The sequence below is a fragment of the Arvicola amphibius genome, chromosome 8 (genome assembly GCF_903992535.2).
Source record: "Arvicola amphibius chromosome 8, mArvAmp1.2, whole genome shotgun sequence".
In the NCBI taxonomy this organism is placed as follows: domain Eukaryota; kingdom Metazoa; phylum Chordata; class Mammalia; order Rodentia; family Cricetidae; genus Arvicola; species Arvicola amphibius.
This window is the reverse complement of record NC_052054.1, coordinates 56,577,439-56,598,334: the sequence shown is the minus strand read 5'-3', so window position 1 is coordinate 56,598,334 and position 20,896 is coordinate 56,577,439. Positions and strand designations below refer to the sequence as shown.

The 20,896-nt window shown below is 45.3% G+C and overlaps 1 protein-coding gene across 1 annotated transcript in view; it reads right to left on the bottom strand.

The window, feature by feature from the left end:
- Positions 1–20,896, bottom strand: part of LOC119821134 (prolyl endopeptidase) — a 107,925-nt gene that overhangs the window by 36,767 nt on the left and 50,262 nt on the right. The window contains exons 7-10 of the mRNA XM_038340013.2: positions 19,854–19,959; positions 8,479–8,670; positions 6,657–6,854; positions 1,570–1,673 (exon numbers count right to left, since the gene is read on the bottom strand). Coding sequence (XP_038195941.1) covers positions 1,570–1,673; positions 6,657–6,854; positions 8,479–8,670; positions 19,854–19,959 — 600 coding nt within the window. The remainder of the gene's footprint in view (positions 1–1,569; positions 1,674–6,656; positions 6,855–8,478; positions 8,671–19,853; positions 19,960–20,896) is intronic.

Here is a 20,896-nt window from a genome sequence, read left to right as displayed (position 1 = left end):
GTTAAAAACCTTCCTTTTTATTTGAACAGAGAAGGGGAAATGATGTGGGAAGTCCTTCTGTATATGTGCTGCTCTTATTGGTTAATGAATAAAGAAGTGATAGGGCAGAATAGAGATAGGTGGAAAAACCAAACTAAATGCTAGAAGAAAGTAGGCGGAGTCAGGGAGATGCCATGTAGCTGCCCGAGGAGACAGATGCCTAGTAAACCATGAGCCATATGGTAAAAGTATAAAATATAAAAGTGGGTTAATTTAAGATATAAGAGCTATCTAGCAATATGCCTAAGTAATTGGCCAAGTAGTGTTTTAATTCATACAGTCTATGCAATTATTTTAGGTCTGGGCGTCTGGGAATGAACACACAGCCTCAGCCACCACCTACCCACCCAATTTTAAGTTTTTCTTTTTCTTTAAAAGAAAAGCAAAATAAAAACCCCACTGAAAAACAAACAAAACCCCACAAGAACAAATCAAAATATACAATCAAAAGACCAATAAGACATACAGGCAAACAAAATTCCCAAACGAAACAAAACGAGGCAAAATGCCTACACAAAACCCATTGAGCTTGTTTGCAGCTGGCCAACTACTCTTGCACATGGGAACTACCTGAAGTGTGGCTAATATCCCCAGTGAGATTCCACTGGTGAAAACTGGTTTTTCCTTTGCCAGCATGTACTGATTATAGACCTCTTTCTTCATTAGCGGGCGGGACCTGTGTGGGTCTTGTATATACTGCCATAGTCTCTGCGAGGTTATATGTGCATCAGTCCTATTGTGTCTGGAATGGGGAGCCTTTCAAAACACCCTGCACTCTGTGGGTAATCTCTCACTGCCAGGAACAGACACTCTTCATCATGTCAACCAAACAATTCATTTTCCGGAAGATTCAATACCCTTGGGGAGCTAAACAAAAGCCAAAAAGAGAGTTATGCTGGAAAGACAGCAACCAGGGACTGAAGTACAGTGTCTGAACAATTTTTTTTAAATATTTATTTATGGACACAATATTCTGTTTGCGTATATGCCTGCAGGCTAGAAGAGGACACCAGAACTCATTACAGATGGTTGTGAGCCACCATGTGGTTGCTGGGAATCAAACTCGGGTCCTTTGGAAGAGCATGCAATGCTCTTAACAGCTGAGCCATTTCTCCAGCCCCCAAACAATGTTTTTTTTTTAGCTTGTCCATTCATTCAGATGTGCTGCGAGTGCCTGCTCTACTGAGCACAGACATACAAACTTCAGACTGAAGATGGAGACACTTTACATGGAGCAAATCTCTTGAAGACCTTAGCTTGTAGTCATACAGACACAGACAAATGGTGTTGGTTTTCTGTCAAGAACAACAGCCCTGGGAGCAGAACCCAAAAGGCAGTGACTACAGGGCCTATTTACTGCTGAGCCTTAAGCACCTGGCTCAATGCCTAGAAACAGTGGGAGCTGTAAAAGTATTTGTCCTCTGTATTACCATGGGTTAGCTCTGTGGGTTTTGACAAGGGAGAATGTGAACAGCAGTCTGTGAGTCATATTCCCCAACTTTCCTGCTAAAGACATCAATTTCTCCATACCTGGATTGTCTGGTAATCAGAAGCATCGATTCCCTTCACTGTCACCTCGCGGAAAACCATGGGTTCCAGTTCCTCTTTGGTAAGATCACAGTGGTAAATGACACCTAGAAGGGGCAGAAGTCTCAGGTTAGCATCCAAAACTCATGAAACACAAGGGCCCCAGGGATGCTAGGTGGTACTCGAGGCTAGCACCAGGCAGGATCCTATCCCATCAGCACCCTGGTAGGTGTGGCAGGCAGATGAGAAGAGTCTGCTATGAGCAGTACCCTGGCGGAGTGGAGGTCTCCTCATGAGCACCACCTACTGTCTCCCCTCCTCCAACACCGTGATGGTACTGTTTACTGTTAAGCTGACTGTGTTTGGGTCACCCAGTGGCCACACCATAGGTGTTGCAAAGAGTATTTCCAGGAATTTAACTGAGGAAGGAAGACTCACCCCAACTGTGGATAGGGCTATCCCATGGATTGGGGTCCTGGACTGAATATAAAGGGAACAAAGGAAGAAGGCAGGTGATCACCATCATTCGACTCTCTGCTACCTGATCTGCCCTCGTGTTGAGCAAGAAGCCAACTCTTAGGCCTTCCCCGCTGTCTTAACTACTTTTAGATTGCTGTGATAAAACACCATGACCAAGGTAATTCACAAAAAAAGGTTTAATCTGGCTTAAAGTTTCACAGGGTTAGAGTCCATGATGGCAGAGTGATAGAACAGCCCAGAGCTCACAACCTGATCTGCAACCATCAGGCAGACAGAGACTGGGAATCCCACCAGACTACTGAAGCCTCAGAGCCCACCCCCAGGGACTCACTTCCTTCCACAAGGCCACACCTCCCAATCCTTCCCAAACAGTTCCACCAACTTAGGACTAAGAATTCAAATAAATGAGCCTATGGAGGCCATTGTCACTCACACCACCATATCCACCATAGTGGAATCCACACCTTCAACTGTGAGCCTTATATCCAGTATTTTGTCACAGCAACCAGAAAACTAACTAAAACCAACACCACCCTAAGTACTCACTGCAGAAAACTCATACATCCCTGGGGATTTGAGAAAAGGTAGGATACCTGACTGACCTCAACAGCTTTTCTCCAACCCAGTTTACAAAGGAATGCCCCCTAATCCCATGGTAAACTCATCTGGAGTCATTTACCTGAAAGGGCTCTGATGGGAAAGTCCCATGATCTACTCAAGGTCTATAGCCAGTGGGGGGCTCTTGACCAGTCCCTTTGGGCTTGCGCTACCTGACACACACCCAGCCAAGGACACAAAGGAACAAAGGTGATCCATCACACGTCATTTCAGAATCAAATTTTCAGCTGTCCCAGTAATTGTGGAAATACCAAGTAACTAATATATACCAAGAATTTTAGCTTATTAAAACCACTAATGAAAATTCTACTTCCTGAATTTAATGCTGCCCTCTTAATTACATCAAAGAAACAATTAGAGAGTGAGTCAGAGAAGCTGGTGTGGAAACCTTAGCTCGTACTTTAAATATACACTGTCAAGGGAAAGACAAATTGGTCCCAGGACCCCAGTGCTTGCTGGAATCCCACAGGGCACAGTGAAATGGACTGATCATGGATTAAAATGACAGCTCTCTTTCCTCTGAACCCCTCTATGGTAGGTATTTCTCCAGCAGCTGAGAAACAATATTCTGTACATATGTAACTATGACAGTTAATGAGGGTTTTTGGTTTTTTAAATCAGTACAAGGTATATACACACACAAACACACACACACACACACACACACACATACACACACACCTCTGAATTGGGGAGAAAAATATGTTCCAAACATTGCAACAAAAATAAGATGGAATAAAGAGCAAGCATGTGCCACTCAATCACCCAATTTGTCTTGATGTCACCACAAATAATGAAGGATTTAGGAGCTAGACTTAAGAGCCACCAGAAACTGGAATTAAAATCCCTAATGAAAGATGAAGAAGAGGAGACAGACTCTCCATTCCTGTTTACTCAGATGACACAATTCTCAAGGCAGAATGAATACACAACTGAGGCTGGCTGTTATTTAAAGAGAGTGGCCCACACTTCCTCCATTCTGGACAAACACACACAAATGGTTCTGTGAAGGAGACAGGGATAAGCTTGATGGATTCCATGATAAACGTATTTTATCAATATTCCCTGTGCATAGTCATCTGGGTTAGCCCAGGTTAGTTTACTGAGAACATTCTTAATATAATAATGTAAACCACTGTAACCATGTCTGTCTCTCCTGATCATGTAGAGAAAGTGAGCTTGAAGAAAACGTTCTGGATCACAATCAGCAGAAGGCTGCCTAGGAAATGATTTCAAGATTGAAAGAAGGACTCGATTATAGAAGTTCCTTAAGGTAGAGGAAGTATCTGGCCTTAGGATGATCCCTGATAAAAAGCAGTGCCATTCCAACAGTAGGAGGGGGGGGGGGGCGGGAGGGCGGCTGGTGTGGGCTGAGAACGGAGGCAGGGAGAGCAGCTGGTGTGAGCTGAGGACTGAGGTAGGGAGAGCAGCTAGTGTGGGCTGAGGATGGAGGCAGGGGGAGGGTAGCTGGTGTGGGCTGAGGACGGAGGCAGGGGGAGGGTAGCTGGTGTGGGCTGAGGACGGAGGAGGCAGGGAGGGTAGCTGGTGTGGGCTGAGGACGGAGGAGGCGGGGAGGGCGGCTGGTGTGGGCTGAGGAGGGAGGAGGCAGGGGGAGGGTAGCTGGTGTGGGCTGAGGATGGAGGAGGCAGGGAGGGCGGCTGGTGTGGGCTGAGGACAGAGGCAGGGAGGGCGGCTGGTGTGGGCTGAGGACAGAGGCAGGGAGAGCAGATGGTGTGGGCTGAGGACAGAGGCAGGGAGGGCAGCTGGTGTGGGCTGAGGATGGAGGCAGGGAGAGTGGGTGGTGTGGGCTGAGGATGGGGGAGAGGAGGGGGTGGGTAGCTGGTGTGGGCTGAGAAGGGAGAAGGGGGAGTTAGGGAGGACAGCACTCTAGGAAGAGGTGGGAAAAAAGTGTCAGCAGGATCTCTGATGCCGACATGAAGAGAAACAGCGTCCTGTGATTCAGGTAGGTATCTTACCTGCTATATTACAAGGCAGGATTTAATGGTACAAAAAGGGGTAAAACCAAAATACAAAAGCCAAGGCTCTTTAAAAGGTTTTGTCTTTTCCAAACCATGTGTTTATTTATTATTGGATGGCTGCTTTGCACTTGGCTTTAGAAGGCCTGAGTCTGGAAACTCCACTCTCTGGTTTTAGGTGTCTATTACATCAAGAGAGAAGGGAAGGATGGGGGAAGTGAGCGAGAGGAGATGGGAGATGGGGAGACAAACAGCACCACAGTAACAAATGAAGGCTTTCTCAGAAGCAGCCAGCAGCATGCAACTAGGAACACACGCTTCCCTCCAACCTCCACAGCCATGGCCACAGGCAGCAGTTCCTTGCTTGGCACAGAAACATCATTTCCCACTAAGACAACAAGCCCTTTTCTTCAGATAATGATGAAATAAATGGCCACATGGGGTCACTGGAGGAGGTTGCAGGCCTTGGGGACCCTGGATTTCTATTAAGAGCGGATGAGTCACCCTTATTTATCTTCTCTCTCCTTCATTCATTTAAGTGACTGAAGACAAGAGTTTAAAGCATAATGTTTAGACCCAGCGGAAAGCTGGAGAATAAAGTGTGGGCCCTGTGACAGCAGGGATGGGGGTGTCCCCCTCTGCTCAACGGTTACTGCTGAGCACCAGGTTCTGGGCAGGGGGGTAAGGGTAAGGGCTCCTGACTTCCAGCTTTGGGTCTGCTTCTACGTTCGTGGGCTCTTGTGCTCCCCTCAATCCCCTGAGAGGTACTTGGGGAGTAAGGCCTGATGCATCCCAACCCGCTGATAGAGCATCACTTTCTCGGCTGTAACAGTCCTGTCAGCAGGCTGTCAGGCTAAGATTTCTTATGAACTCAGAGGCGCAAACAGAACTGCACCCAGATGAGGCACCACTGCAATCTGGTCAAATCCTGAAGGAAGGACGGCCACTTCACCACTCTCTCCAGTGACAGCTCTGTCTACCAGCAAATAACGGCGACCAAATCGGAGGAGCCTGGCAAATGAACAAGTGTGGGAGTGGGTCGGCCTGGTCAGCTACAAACTGCCAACTGAGCAGACTCCTGGGGCAAACACAGTCGTGTGAGACCACAACTCTCTACAGAGGAGGAGAGAGAAGTCCACACAAGCAAGATGAATGTGGCCAGCTCCGCAGAAAGTATAAAACAGAACTGTTCTACTTTCAAAAAAGTTAACTCATATCACAAAGTGAAAATCTCATCTTCGAAGTATCTTCCTTCCTAACAGACCTGAGACAACACACTTTTTTTCCCCAATGACAATGAGACTGCACTTTTAGAATTAGTTTATTCTGGGAGGCATTCTGTATGCTGGGTGTGGCTGTTCAAGGGGTTTGTTGCTGTTACCCCCTGCTGCACATCTCTGTGCAGATCAAGGCCTGGACTAAGACTTACATTTGTTGGCACTGAGAATAACAGCTGTTCCCACAGAAGGTAACGAGAATACGGTTTTTAGTTTCCTTTGTTCTGAATTCCCTCTAGATAGTTCTGTCTATAGCCCAGCCTTGAATTCCCGATTTTCTCTAGGTGGCTCTGTCCATAGTCCAGCCTTGAATTCCCAGTTCCCTCTAGGTGGCTCTGTCCATAGTCCAGCCTTGAATTCCTGATTCCCTCTAGGTGGTACTGTCCATAGCCCAGCCCTGAATTCCCGATTTTCTCTAGGTGGCTCTGTCCATAGTCCAGCCTTGAATTACCGATTCCCTCTAGGTGGTTCTGTCTACAGTCCAGCCTTGAATTCCCGGTTCCCTAGGCGGTTCTGTCTACAGTCCAGCCTTAAATTCCTGGTTCCCTCTAGGTGGCTCTGTCCATAGTCCAGCCTTGAATTCCGGGTTCCCTAGGCGGTTCTGTCTACAGTCCAGCCTTAAATTCCTGGTTCCCTCTAGGTGGTTCTGTCCATAGTCCAGCCTGTGTTAGGCACAAACATCTTTGCCCTTTCCACTTCCCAGAAGACTCCACCTCACCACCAGCGAAGGACCTCTCACCTGGAGACAGAAAGGATGTGAATTGGTAGAAGATCTCCGAGTCCTTTTTGCGCCCACTGTACCCCACTACGCTGCCCACGTCCAGCGGGAAGGTCTTGAGGAGAGCACCTGTGGTCAGGTCGTGAAGCTGCAGAATGTTCTTCACGTCATGGAGGTAGCACAAAACCAGGAAGTTGGACCTGACACAAGCCACCCACTCTGAAATGACAGGGAGAGAAAACCCAATGCTGCTTTGAAAATCAGAGAGCACGTCGCTCAGTGAACTAAACAGCAGTGCTAAAGCCCTGCTGTGTGTACCGTGGTGACACCTGCAAAGTCATTCAGGATCTGCTTTAACCCTGCACCCAGTCTTCGGCACAGTGGCGGCTGTTGTGTTCACCTACGGCACTCAAGGTAACACAAAAACACAACACACAACAACAGAGTTCAGTCTTGAGAACTGCATAGTGTTTAGGTCGCACTCACGGCCACCCATGGCTGTGTGAGTCCTGCAGACTGGACATGAGACACGTGGCTGCAAATATCCCTGCCATGGAGCAGGTGCCGAGCATGGCAGCTCGGCAGTGCTCCTGGCTGTACCACCTCATGCGGATAGCTCTACCTCAGTATAGACAGGTCACCTGGCTCTCCACATGACAGTGGAAAGGTTCTGGCCCATCTTGCCGAAGGGAATAAAACGGTCCAGCACCTGCTCTGCAACTCGTGACCAAAATGGTCTAGCCTGCTCTGTAACTCGTGACCAACTCAACATCCAAATATAGAAGGTCAGAGTAGATGGTTTTGAGGAACACAGGAAGGTGCTCTTGGCATGCTAAGAGCATCTCTACCCATGCCGAGAAGTCTGGGAGAGACTACGGCCTGGCACGTCTACACTGTGGCAGGATGGAGAATGTAGGACCAATTGCTACCTTAGTGGAAAACCTGGGCTCAAGTTGCAGGTGTGAATTCTGCAGGGAAGAGTGGGTGGGGCTGCCTTGGGGCTTGTCTGACTGGCTTGGAGGTTCAAGGCAGGGATCTTAATACTTAATACCAGATGGTGGAGGGGTGCAGCCCAATGCCCAAGGCTGGGGAGAAGCCAAACAAATTCGACTTCCTCAAGAACCACGGACGTTGCAGAAAGACACCATGGGAGCCTGTGACCCTGAGATCAGCTCTCTGCTGTCCACACCAGCAATATCAGACATTTGTGCAAAGCACGGTGGACAGGGAGAAGGACTTTCTCACAGGTCCAGATGTGAACCTGGATCTGCATGGCTGCACACACGTCTAACTCCCTGGAGACCACACCGCAGGAGTGCTTTAGCTGAGAAGGGCTATTCTGCAACCTGGGCATGGCTCTCCCTACACAGAGTATACTTCTGAATGGCCTCAGTTCCTCACTCAACTTACCATAGATGCCCACGTCCCACAAGCAAACTCTTCATTGGTCTGAAGAACTGAACTCTTGTGTGATAATCTCTCTAGACCAGTGAATCATCTAGTTAAATTCTGTTCATGCACACATTATAAGTCAGCACATAATTTTTGATAAAATGCTTAAGTGCCTGTGGCAGCTTTCAATTAAACTTAGGGGCAACCTCGTGTCTTTTCTAGCAAGATGGCTGGAAATCCACCCTCACGTCTACAAGAGGCGGAAACAGCCAACGTCGACACAAAAAGAGTTCTCATTCTTTTTATTAGAAAGTGCGCACTGTTTAAGAACGACATTCCTAATAATTACAAGCCAAAGGTTCGGTACTGAGGAACTAGTCACCAGACCGTGAAGTGGACCAACCTGATGATGCTCCCACAAGCACAATTTCCCAGCAGCCACTGCTCTTACCTAAGACATCTTTCTCGTGCTCGGGAACAAGCACTTTCCACTTAGACTCGTCAGGGTCCATGAAGTCGATGTTGATCAGACGGTAATTAGGAGAATTGCGGTTCGTCTTGAACGTGAACACCGTCCCCTCATTGGTTACGTAGTCATATTCTCCTTCAAAATTGTCTATCAGCTTTACCCACTTCAGGATTCCTGCGAAGACACAATGCACTCCTGTCACCTCTGATACTGTAAAGAATGATGCAGGCTTCTGCGGAGGGAGGTGAGGGGCTCTTCTCTTTCCATAAAGCACAAGACACAGATGGTACCGGGAGCTCCAACACATGAGTATGAGCAAGGGCTAGCTGTGAGTGGGGGCCAAAGAGTGCTTGAACACTCTGGCGCTAAGGGGGCCTGAAGGACCTCGTCTCCCACCCTACCATTGCCCACACCTGCTAAACCGTCTTCTGAGCAAGTCTGAAATCAAAGCCTGCCTTTCCACCTCTCCTGCCACCATACAATGTCATCAGTCACCACCTGCTCCACGACAGTGGCCCTCAACCAGGGTAACAGACACACCTCTTCTAAGCAGCATTTGCAAGGACTATATTTTGGTTTCGGTGGCTGTGACTTAGGAGGTGAGGACTGCTACTGCCATCTAGTGGTAGAGATGAGATATGCTGCTAAAAAAATGCTACCACCCACAAGTCAGTCCATACATAACAAAAGTCAACAGTGCCAAGTCTGAGAAGCTTTGGCCTATAGTGTTATCTTTCTGACTGGTTTCCCACAGCCACTCTTGATTTACTCTATCCCAGTCAGCAGGATGACTTAGTATTCTAACCTGGTCCACAATGGTGCCTTCCCATTACACTCTAAAGTCCCCACACAACACAAGTCCCACCTAAGTCAATGTTGGCACATGCCAACTCTGAGCTCTAGGGGTACTCAGGCATGCCACTGGCTCTGTCCTCTGACTGGGCCACTCTCAAATGGCTGGTCACTTCTAACAAGCACACGCTTGGTGACACTGCTCTCCCAAGATATAGCTTTGTGGATTCCTTGCTACTTCACACTCAGCTTGCAGGCATTTCGCAGTACATAAGAGCTGTATTGAATGACGCGAGGGACACTTGGAAATCCTTTATTCCTAAGAACTGGTACAGAGTGGTCATCACTAAACATCTTTCCCACATCTGCTATCATCCTGGAATGGCTCTGTGTACTTTAATGATAAGGCTCAGGGACAGTCTTAGAGAATTTATCCATGAAAGAACTCCACGACTTTAGATACTCTCTAAACATCTGACTTCAACTGCACAGCAAACTTCCATTTTAATCTGGACCATTCGTTTCTACCCCAGTCTTTGGTAAGTACTTTGTACTTGTGTCTTATCTGCAACCACAGAACAGCTTTACACATAGTGTCGTTGACTTAAACATATCAGGGAAGTGTAATTCAAACACAGGAGACCAGTCCCGTGGTCAGACAATTGGATCAAAATCCCAGCCCACCCTCTGGTAAGTCACGTGATTTTGAATGATTTCTTTCCCTATCTAGCTTTATTTCCTCAACCATCAACTAAGAATCACAGGAAACATGAAAAATTATTTTTAAAGTGGTTGCTAGTATATCTACTGCACAATAAAAATTCAGTGAAGCTATTTTTAAAAGTAGTTTGAATTAAGACCAATAAAACCAGCAGTAAAAATCTAAAACCTTCCTAAATGTTGGCAGTAACCAGTTAAAAACAGAGGAGGGCCTTCATTTATAGTAGAGGCAGTCATAGGACACCTAGGAATGGACCTAGCACGAAATGTGGGGTCCACAAAAAAACAAAAAAAGCAAAGCAAAACCACCGAGCTTCTTCTAAGGAAGCATTACAATAAAAACACAGCACAGCCCCAAGAGACAACGACCCCATTGGAGACAGAGAAATGTGAATGTAACGTCATTCTGAGACTCAGCTGGGAAAGCAACGCACAAGGACAGCAAGGCAGGAGCTTGTCTGTGTGGCCGACCAGCCCAACTCTGGCCCTCCCGCGCACGTTCACAACACTAGTTCTGCCTCCTTCTACAACTCTCCCTTTACTGTCACCACACAGCGTCCCTGTTTATCACGCATCCTTCACGAGATGTTATCTTGGTGACGTTTGTTCAGCCTTTGGTTATTGTATCGGCTTTTGTCTGAACCTTACTATGCTCAGAGAATACATCAGACCTTATTTTAATCCTTTTCAACTAACAGTCTTCTGACTTCAACCTATGTTCTGTACACAAGTAAAGAACACTCTAAACTCGCTGGGAGTGATGTGACACATAATCCTGGGTTATTCCCTGTTCACACTGCTCAGTACTATGCATCCGAGGGGATCATGACATTCATTCTATCGGCCACAGAAAACCGGAATAATCAGGTGTAACAGTTGTGGAGCCAAACTTGTATGTGTCCACGTGATCCCTAGACTTAGAGGTCAGACCGTGAGTTACTATCCCCAGAATTAGCAGACGTAAACGAAACTCACTGGAGCTGCCCATGGTCATGAAGCTTCATGTCTAGTAATACATTTTGCTTTAGACTATACTCCGCTATTTATTGAGATGGTCATATCATTCTCATGGCATTCTCTCAGACCAGTCATTCTTCACCTCATTAGCGCCCGTAAGCGCCCTCTGCAGAATGGCTGTTCCCAACCAGTAGTTTATCATTTGTAGGGAAGTTAGTCTTCATGTCCAATAACTCAGATTTTCCCCCTTTTGGCGGGCTGCACTTTAGTAATTTCTTTATATTTATATTCTCTTTCACTAAATCTCTCCTTTGCCATGTTTAATCTCTTCTTTAATAGTTGTATTCATAATGATATTGGCCATGTGTTCCACTATAAGTATTAGTCGTTTTCTAATATGATGGTCATTTACAGCCTTTATTTCTTATTTAAGCTTCCAAGGGTTTTTTTTGGTTTGTTCTGTGTTTTAATAGCTGCATTATGCTGGCTATTTTTTTTAAAAGTGTGTTTAACACACTTTACATTGGTAATGTGATAACACCACTCTGTATGCTGTTTTTTTGGTAGGTTTTGTTTTGTTTGTTTGCTTTTTTGGTTGGTTGGTTGTTTTTTCCAGAGAGAGTTTCTATGTGTAGCTTTGGAGCTTGTCCTGGCACTCACTCTGTTGACCAGGCTGAGAGATCTCCCTGCCTCTGCCTCCCGAGTGCTGAGATTAAAGGCGTGCACAACCACCACCCAGAATGTATGTTTTTTGACTATGCGATGCTGATATCATTTGGAACATTGTTTTGGGGACCCCTAGGGGCCCGGATTGAAGGGGCAATCTTCAAGGGAAGGGCTATATTTCCTTTTGCTTGCCTCTTCAGATACAACCAACATGGGAACTCTTTAAATTCTTGGCATGTAGAGTTCTAGACCTAAGAGGCATCACTGTTGACTTCATGAGAAGGCCAGTGTCTCTCATGCATCTGGGGAAAATACTCACCTTGTCTACAGCTCCATCACTAATGCCAAATTCGAATTTCCTTAGGCCTTCCACGACTGCATGTTTCACCTATCAATCACTCCTGCACAGACTCAACCACGGAGAAGCACACAGGTTTGACTGTCCACCTCCTTCCCCAGCAGAAACATCTGAGACAAGTCAGTCTCAGTCTCTGTCCCTGGGTTCCCGTGCACATTCCATTTCTGTTCTCTATGATTTCTGATCCCTTTCCGCCAACAACAATGTGTCTGGAAGGCCCTGTGTAAGTGTTTACAGTACTCAGATTGTTTCAGCTCAAAGACTTCTCAGAATACATACTCAGACACTCCCAGAGCAGACCTTACAATTATGCTTCATATGAGGTCAAAATGCACATGAAGCACAGCTAGACTTCTTAACTTTTTAAGTAGCAAATTGCTCCCCTCAAACGAGTACTCGGTAGGGGATCCACTTTATGGCAACAGCAACTTGCTCTCTCTCTCTCTCTCTCTCTCTCTCTCTCTCTCTCTCTCTCTCTCTCTCTCTCACACACACACACACACACACACACACCCTCATGTCTTAGAACAGCAACAATTTAAGTCACTAGCTACCAATCAAACATTTGAAGATAATCAAAAAGCTTCATTTGTTTATAGTAAAAATGATAAATCACTATTTCTTGAACCACGACATTTGTGGATGCCAAATCTTGATCCAGTGAAATGTCAGATTCCCCTGCCAACAGAGCATTCGTGACGTAAATGTTTATTCCACAGCATAACCGTCTATGGTTTCTGCTCGAAAAAGTCGTGGACTCAGTGGCATGTACCACAATCCCAACCCATGTGAAGCCACTTGAGTACACACCAGCCCCAAACACTGCAGTAACTTCCTTTGTAGTGCACATAGGGGAGCCTAAAGAGAAGCAACGTTCCTCAAACAATCAGGTTCTGCTGCGCACCAACACCTCAGACAAGCCTATGGGCATGTCACTCCCTCTGAAGAGCTGACTAGCTGCGAACGTACACTATGGGTCTGTGGGGTACATCAGAGCAAGAAGCTGTGACTGGATTTGTGCAAAAACAGGTGTAAAATGTAAAAATGTTTTCATTGAAATTAACTTTATTATAAGAAAATAACCTGGGGATTAAAAGCATCACACACAGAAAGCAGCCAGACCCGGTCTATATACGCACCTCAATGGACTTCTATGAACAGACGTGCGGCAGCTGTGGAGTGCCACGCTGGATTTTACACTCTCACAAGTGTGTTTAAACACTTAACTACCACCAAAGCTGAAACATCCATGACAGAGTTAGAACTAGAAAAATAACTGGCTTTCTATCTTCTTTCTATCTTGTGTCCATCACAGCATCTCCTAGTACTTAGCCTTCCTTCTCTCTTCTACGTGTTATACTCCACCCATGTATATATCTGTTTAAATATATATAAACATATTATATATAATAAGTATACATTAAAATATATATTTAAACAAAGATACATACATACACACATTATAGAGGGAAACTGCACATTTTTTTTACTTCAGAGATTATGTGAACTCACTGAATATTATGCATTCTAGATCCATCCATTTTTCTGCACATTTGTGGTCGCATTTTTCTTTAGAGCTGAATACTATTCCATTGATACAAACACCAAATTTTCATGATCCGTTCATTTGTTGTTAGACATCTAGGTTGCCTCCAGTTCTTTGCTACAGTGAAAGCAACAACAACACCAGCAATACATATGGGCTGCAAATATCACTATGGCAGTGTTGAAAAACGGTTCAGGGCCAGGCCCTCACTGGGCAGAACATGTCAAAAGGAAGCCTGTGAAGCCCTATGTGCCCCAGAATCCTGCTCTAGTCTTTGACGGAAAAATAAGAAGCAATTCATTTAAAAAAGAAGGGCAGTGTTGGTGCACACCTTTAATTCCAACACTTGGGAGGCAGTGGCAGGTGGATCTCTGAGTTCGAGGCCAACCTGGTCTACAAGAGCTAGTTCCAGGACGGGTTCCAAAGCTACAGAGAAACCCGGTCTGGGACTGGGGTTGGGGGGAGGAAGAATAAACAAAAGGTATTTTGGGTACACCATGGGAGCTTTTTCATTTTTGCTATTTACAAGTGAGAACCCTGTTGAATTAAATGCATAACATGAAAATTAGTTTTACAAAAGAGACATGGCTTTAATTCCTTAACCCTTTCAGGGTTTGCTCACTTTGTCTGTAAGTGCCATTATTCACTCTGAGGCCAACAGAATTCAATTCCCAAACCTCTCCACCATAAAGTTAAAGTGGCTTTTTTGTTAAGCCTGCTTCTCGCTGGGGACTGATTTGTCTACTGGATGGAGATTAACTTAAAATAAATCCTCTTATGGTTTTCTTAGAGCAAAGACATACTTCCATTTCTTTCTTTAAATATGATTAATGATATTAACTACATCTCATGGGGAAATTGTGGCCGTCTCTAATAATAGAATTAAGATGCTTTTATATTTTACAAAAACTATACAGGATTGGCACGTCCCATAGATAATAGACTCAAGGTGATATCAGATGCTGAGGCTGAGTGGGGAGAAGTCTCTGGAACCCCCCGGTGTGAAGAACTTCTTTATGCTGGTCTGAAGCTGCATCTTTATTTGCTTAACTTTGTCTGTTGCATTACATCCCCTCCTCGCGCCAACTCTTCCAGTGCCTGCCATTCGTGGACTCTGTTTCTTTAATTACTATTGTTATGCATACGTATCAATATGACCTGCTCAGTGTCTTTAGTGTCCTTGCATGGATATCTTCTCAAGGCTTACATTTGGTACTGTGTAACCACACAGGGGCTCATCCAATAGAAGACTGGCCTCCTCTCTCACCAATCATCTGGGGGTCCTAAGATTTCTTCCATCTATACTGACATGTCAACTGCTATTGTGTTTAGGTATTTTTCAAGAGACCACTGTGCTGAGGGTGCGCCTTCTCTATCATACACAGACACAATCTTGGCGAGCATCCTGTCCTCTGGCTCGTCCAGCTTTTCCACCCTCTCCACTGTGATGATATTCCCCAAGCCTCAGATGTAGGGGCTGTGACGCTCAATTAGAGCTAGGCACCTAACAGTGAGAAGTTCTCTGCATTTTGATCAGTTGTAGTTTTCTGTACTGGTCTGTCTGTTGCAAAAATAAGTTTCTTTAATAAGATGTGAGAGCTACACTAATCTCTGAATACAGGGTAAGTATTTAAAATGTAGCTAGAAATTACACTGGTTTGACAAAGTGAATAAGAATTCAGCAGCCATGTGTAACTGGCTAAGTTAACAGTAAAAGGCAGGAATTCCCTCCTACTGAATGGCCCAGTCACTCTTGTGACTCAAGGGTGTCACAGCTGGGCAGGACTATTTACTGTCCTCTCCCTCGGCAGCCTGCAGAGCACCTTCCTAGCCATGAGAGCTAGGCCTCAGGCTCAGTTCCAGCTCTGTTCCTTCAAGTCCTACACCCACAGGTACTTACCTTCAAGTTCTGGGAGGCCGCCAAGGGCAAGAGCAGCTATATTTTGGGGGAAAACTCTTTGGCTTCCCCAACCAGCCACTCCAAAAGAGGTTTTTCATGGCTGTTACTAGGATTTTCACTAGATGGTCTATGGCTCTTGGGGTGTGGTATTATCACCCTGCGGTGTAATTTCATTTAATCTACACACACAAAGTAACTTTGAATAACATAAAATTACACGGCTTCTACAGCTTTTAAAAATATGCTTAGTGCTATTTATCTTTCTTCCATCCCTCTTCCTTCATATACACCTGTGTTTCTAAAGGCTGCTGTGAAGCAAATCTGGCTTGCAAGCCCCTTGGGGAGAGAAAGTGCCACTCAGGGGAGAGGGGCTGAGAAGACTAAAGCAAGGATCTGCATGTGTAGCTCTGAACCTGCTCCCCGGAAACATTACAAATGCAGCATTTAGCACCCCAATTACCCCAGCATTCTCCAAGTGATGAAAATGGAACATGATGCCTCTGAACAGAATGGCTTTAAGTCATCTCTTAAAATCTAATTTTCCTCTACTGAGGCATACAGCCATTTTCCTAAGAAAAGTCTATATTTATAATCAATAATTTAAAAATGATTGAGTTCCCTAAGCCATTGGGTTATATGAATTAATGCACAATTTTCATGACATATCTAATATAAAGGGTTCAAAAGTTTAAGAAAAAAACATAGCATAAATATGGATTTTATTATTAGTACAGAAGGAGGAAGGCTTATCAGGCAGGGTACCTGGACATGGGTCTCTAAAGGGACCTTAACTGGTTATCTGCCACAAGCTGGTGCAGCTATCAGGAGACCATCAAGCGCTGTTCATACACACGCACACGCGCACGCTTGCACACACACACATAATCAGAGAGTAAAAGACAACAAGGTCTAGGCTCATGCTCACTGAAGTGAACTTTTCACTTCTTAAGTTAGGCAACTTTGTAGTGTCTTAATATTTAATTTATTTTTCTGTCCTTGAGGTTCAGACTTATCAAAAGGAATACTCAGGTTTTACTCAGGTAATACAGAGATTTTTTTTTTTAATTCCATGTAATTTTTAGTTATCATATTTTCCTGACTAATTCAGCCACATTTGAGGTAAACGGTAGGTACATTTAAATTCAATGGCTCTCCTTCCTTTTAAATAGCATGACTAAACTAGATAAGGAGCAAGATAAGAAGCAAGAGTGAGAGAGTGAGATATTCATTCTTACCAATCAGACACAAACCCTGAGACCCTTCCCACCAGTTGTCCACAGATGCACACACAGAGAACTCTTCTGATTATGAATCAGTGGGACAGTAAACAAAATACCAAAACTTGTATTTAGAGTAAGTTGATTACTAGGAGTTCAAAACAACAACAGAAAGCCCTCTGATATGCCCTTAACTTACTATGCTGTTGTCTACAATGAAAGTACTGTAATTCCAAAAACCCACTTCTGTCAAGGAAAAGCAAGAGGGAAGAATGGAGCCAAACCCTGGTCATCCTTTTCTCTGCATTTTCACTATTGCTTATAATTAATTCCCTGTAAAACAGGTATTTTTTTTTCCATTTGCAGACATGGATATCTTGAAAGGGAAAAACAATCAAGATACTCAGCTGTAATTACAGTGAACCATGTAAGCACCTTCACAATCACCATTCCCATCTGCCGTCTCCTTTGTAGAGGCTACGTTGATTTAATCCCTTCAGTAGCCAAGCACACACAGTACGGCACTTAACTGCTGTGGGATTCACAGTCCTTGATCCAACCAGCCAAACTGAACAGACACACCAAAGAAAAACTGCATCTCTACTGAACATTAGACCAGGCCACTACCCCTAGACGATCCAGAACAGCGACTTTATATCGCATTCATACTGCCTTAGCTCTTATCAGTAATCTAGAGATGATGCGAAACACAGACAGATGTGGGAGGTGGATTCTGGTGTCTACCAGGAGTTGAGTGCTGGAATCCAAGTCACAGGCACATCAAGGAACAATTGACTACACGGCTTCTTTAAATAACTGTAGCCATGTGACTGATCCACGTTGAACCAGTGATTACTATGAAATAACAAACAACAAGCTGCCACCCCTGCCCCTTGCAATTTACTCTTGAGCCTATGTATGAAACTGAGCGGCTCAGTAGGTCAACCCAACCACTGTGGGGTTTCTGCTATCCAAGCAGCGACTATGAAAGCTGAGGCTGGAGGTGGCTCAGCAGTAAAGAGCATGGGTTTTTTTTTTTACCAAAGAACTCCAGGTGGACTCCCAGCAACCACACGGTGGTTCACAACTGTCCATAACTCAACATCCTCTACTGCAGACAAACATGCAGGCAAGACACCCCTACACACACACACACACACACACACACACACACACACACACGTACATAAATCTTTAGAAAAATTTACTAAATAAAATAAAAGAGATGGCAGGCCCTGTTACTACTCAGGAACCTGCCTAGGGCAGTCACTGCAGAAAGCTCATTCTTAAGCAGCTCACAGCTTGGCTCCACCCACCCTGCCAGTCACTTAGAAGTCAGCGAGCTTCTGAGGAGGAGGGAACAATGACCTGCTTTCAGTGACCTCTGAACTGTCCATCTCAGCAACCTTATGGAAACTGAACTCAGGTCAGTGCCACAGAGCCATCTCTCCACTACTCTGGCCAGCCTAACGCCTCTAGCTAACCCAACGCACTACCTTAGGTGTTCCTGCCAGGGTGTTTGCTGAGGTAAAAGAAAGCACAGGATATTGCTCTTGACAAGGCATGAGCCTCGCTCAACAACTCAAAAGTCAAAGGTTGACCATGAGGCTTCCCTAGAGAAGAAAGTCCACGTGGGGGCAGCGGCATCAGCCTGTCAGACCGTCCTGACGGCTGGCCCTACAGTGCTCACACGTGCCTGAATGGTTCCTACGACGCCAACCCCCTGCAGCAGTCCCCTTCCTATTCGTTCTCTCCCCACCCCGTCTCTGCTTCTCTCCTACACACCTGCACGGGCCACCTACCTCACAAACACAACACTGCTATCTGGTATTAACATGGGCCTAGCGATTGCAGCTCCGTGTACAAACAAGTAGACGGAGCTTCCTTACCTATCAGAAGTTGAGCAATCGGTGCTTTTTAATTTGTTAGCCTGTATCCTTAACAGCACAAGCCTACCTAATAATGTAAAGGCAAGATGAAGTTATAAACAGAAGATGCAAAACACCTGTCTCTTGAGAAGGAACCCTCTTCCTGGGACTTCTAAGAAACCAGGGGAAGCCCAAATCCTTTCTACCACCTGAGAAACACAGGGTATGGGCAAGGACAGGCACAGAGTTTCATTTGGGTGCAGTCTCCAGAGGTTGGCTCAGCTCTACAGAGACCCAGTGAAGAATGTGGGTAGCGGCTTGCTCCTTACAGAGAATGGGAACACCGATGTGCTGGCTGTAGTTGAGACTAAAATAGGATCTCTACCTTTTAAAATAAAATAAATAGCTTTACTATGTATGCATTTATTACTGGTGTCATAAATTCTGACCCTCCTGCTGCATGACTAACCTTTGCTCAGCAGTTTAAATGATGTAATACCCAAGCAAAAGGAATTATCTTTGTATCAGAATGTTGAACACTATCAGTGAGACACATAAATTATTGAGAATTGTATTTAGAATGGTTTATTTTGGAATACCATGTGAAGCCTCTCTGAAATAATCCGTGTTTTACACTAACTTCTTAGGTACCTGGATCTAGTAGTCAGCTTATGTGAGAACTTTTCAGGGCTGGTCAAACATCGTAAATTATGGAGCCGATGGCTTAAATGCCTGATCTTACTATAGCAGATCACCTTTCAAATCAGCATCAGTCCACGCTGACCACAGACGAACACAGATTCATCTGCCTCTGCCTCCCGGGTGCTGGGCTTAAAGGCCGGTGCCATCTGCCTGGTGACTGCCCTCAAATTTTAATAGGCTGGCTCTGTGCACACTACAGTGACATGAGGCTTCAGAAAGCAAAAGTGGGCTGTCACTGTGTACACAGCTAGGGAGGGGCCACCATGTGATTACCTGTTAATGTGGTAAATACCCACCTTTGTATTTATTAGCCACATGCCTGGGACAGTCTGCATCCTAAGAACTCTATGACTATAAACCGCTACAGGTCAAGGCGCCAGTGTCTCCTCGCCACACAGGACTTCATCACCAGCAGGTGCAGAAGACACGCTTAATCCCCATCTACATGGGAAATTCAGATAGCCAGCTTCACCTCACTTGTCCTTATGACATGCAATAGCACAAACATTTGCATGACCTGAGATGACGCGGTAGAAGGGAAGATGGCTGACTGAGAGTCAACTGCGAGACTGACATACCACCCTTCTAACGGGGCATCCTAGGGGAAGTACATCAATCTTAAACAACTTACCAGTGATACCGTTGGATTCCTGCTGGAGGTCACAGTACCACAGTCGGTTTACCGGATCACATCCCTCCCAGATGGATAACAAGACGTAGCGACCATCATCCGAGAGCTACAGAGAGAAAACAGTGCGGGGCTGAGTAACGTGGACTTGTTTAGCGGCCTGTGCAGTGGGTGTTATTGTTCCCATCACTATGACCAAACAGCTGACAAGAAGCTCCTCGGGGTAGAAAGAACAAATCTGAGTTTATGGCTTAAGGGGTTACAGTCTGCCATGACGGGGATGGCATGCAGCGGAAGCTCGTTCACATCCGATAGGTCAAGAAACACACACAGACGGGAAGCCAGGATGGACTACAAACCTTGAGGCCCACCCCACAATGGCATACTTCCTCCAGCTAGGCCACACCCCTTGGAGGGCCTACAACCTCTCCAAACAGCCCCAGCAGCTGGGGACCCAACATTCAAGAGGCCGTGGAGGATAGATACTTCACACGTAATTCTAACAAATGCTTAGGAAAAAAGTGAACGTATCTTCACTCCAAACTCAGGATCTGAGAATGAAGTTGCTTTAAAAAAAGAAAGAAGATGGGTATTTAAGTAGAAAGTCCCATTAGGAGGACAGAATGTGGCGATTTTTATCCAAATTTCTTGTCTACTACTTAAGAACACGTAATTTGCTATTTTGAACACTGACACGTCTGTTCTTGGGCTACCCATTTTAAGGGTTACAGCTCTAAATGAGTGAGGACTGGCAGAGTCGATGCTCGCATGGCGGTCCAAGGGCTACATCTGCATAGCTCTCCTGACTGGCTCCTCGTGGATTTCCCCAGTCAATTCTACCACAAGATCAGAGGTAAAGAGCCTTGGCTTCTGGAAATTTCAAGTATGAAAAAGCATACCTATGGGGAGTGAAAAGAATCATGGCGAAAACCTATGATATAAACTTAAAAAGAAATTCAACAAGTAATAGATTATTGTTCTGAGTTGTCAGATCTGATGCGAGCAATATCAAAGTAGGTTTATTCTCCCATAACTCATGTTTCACA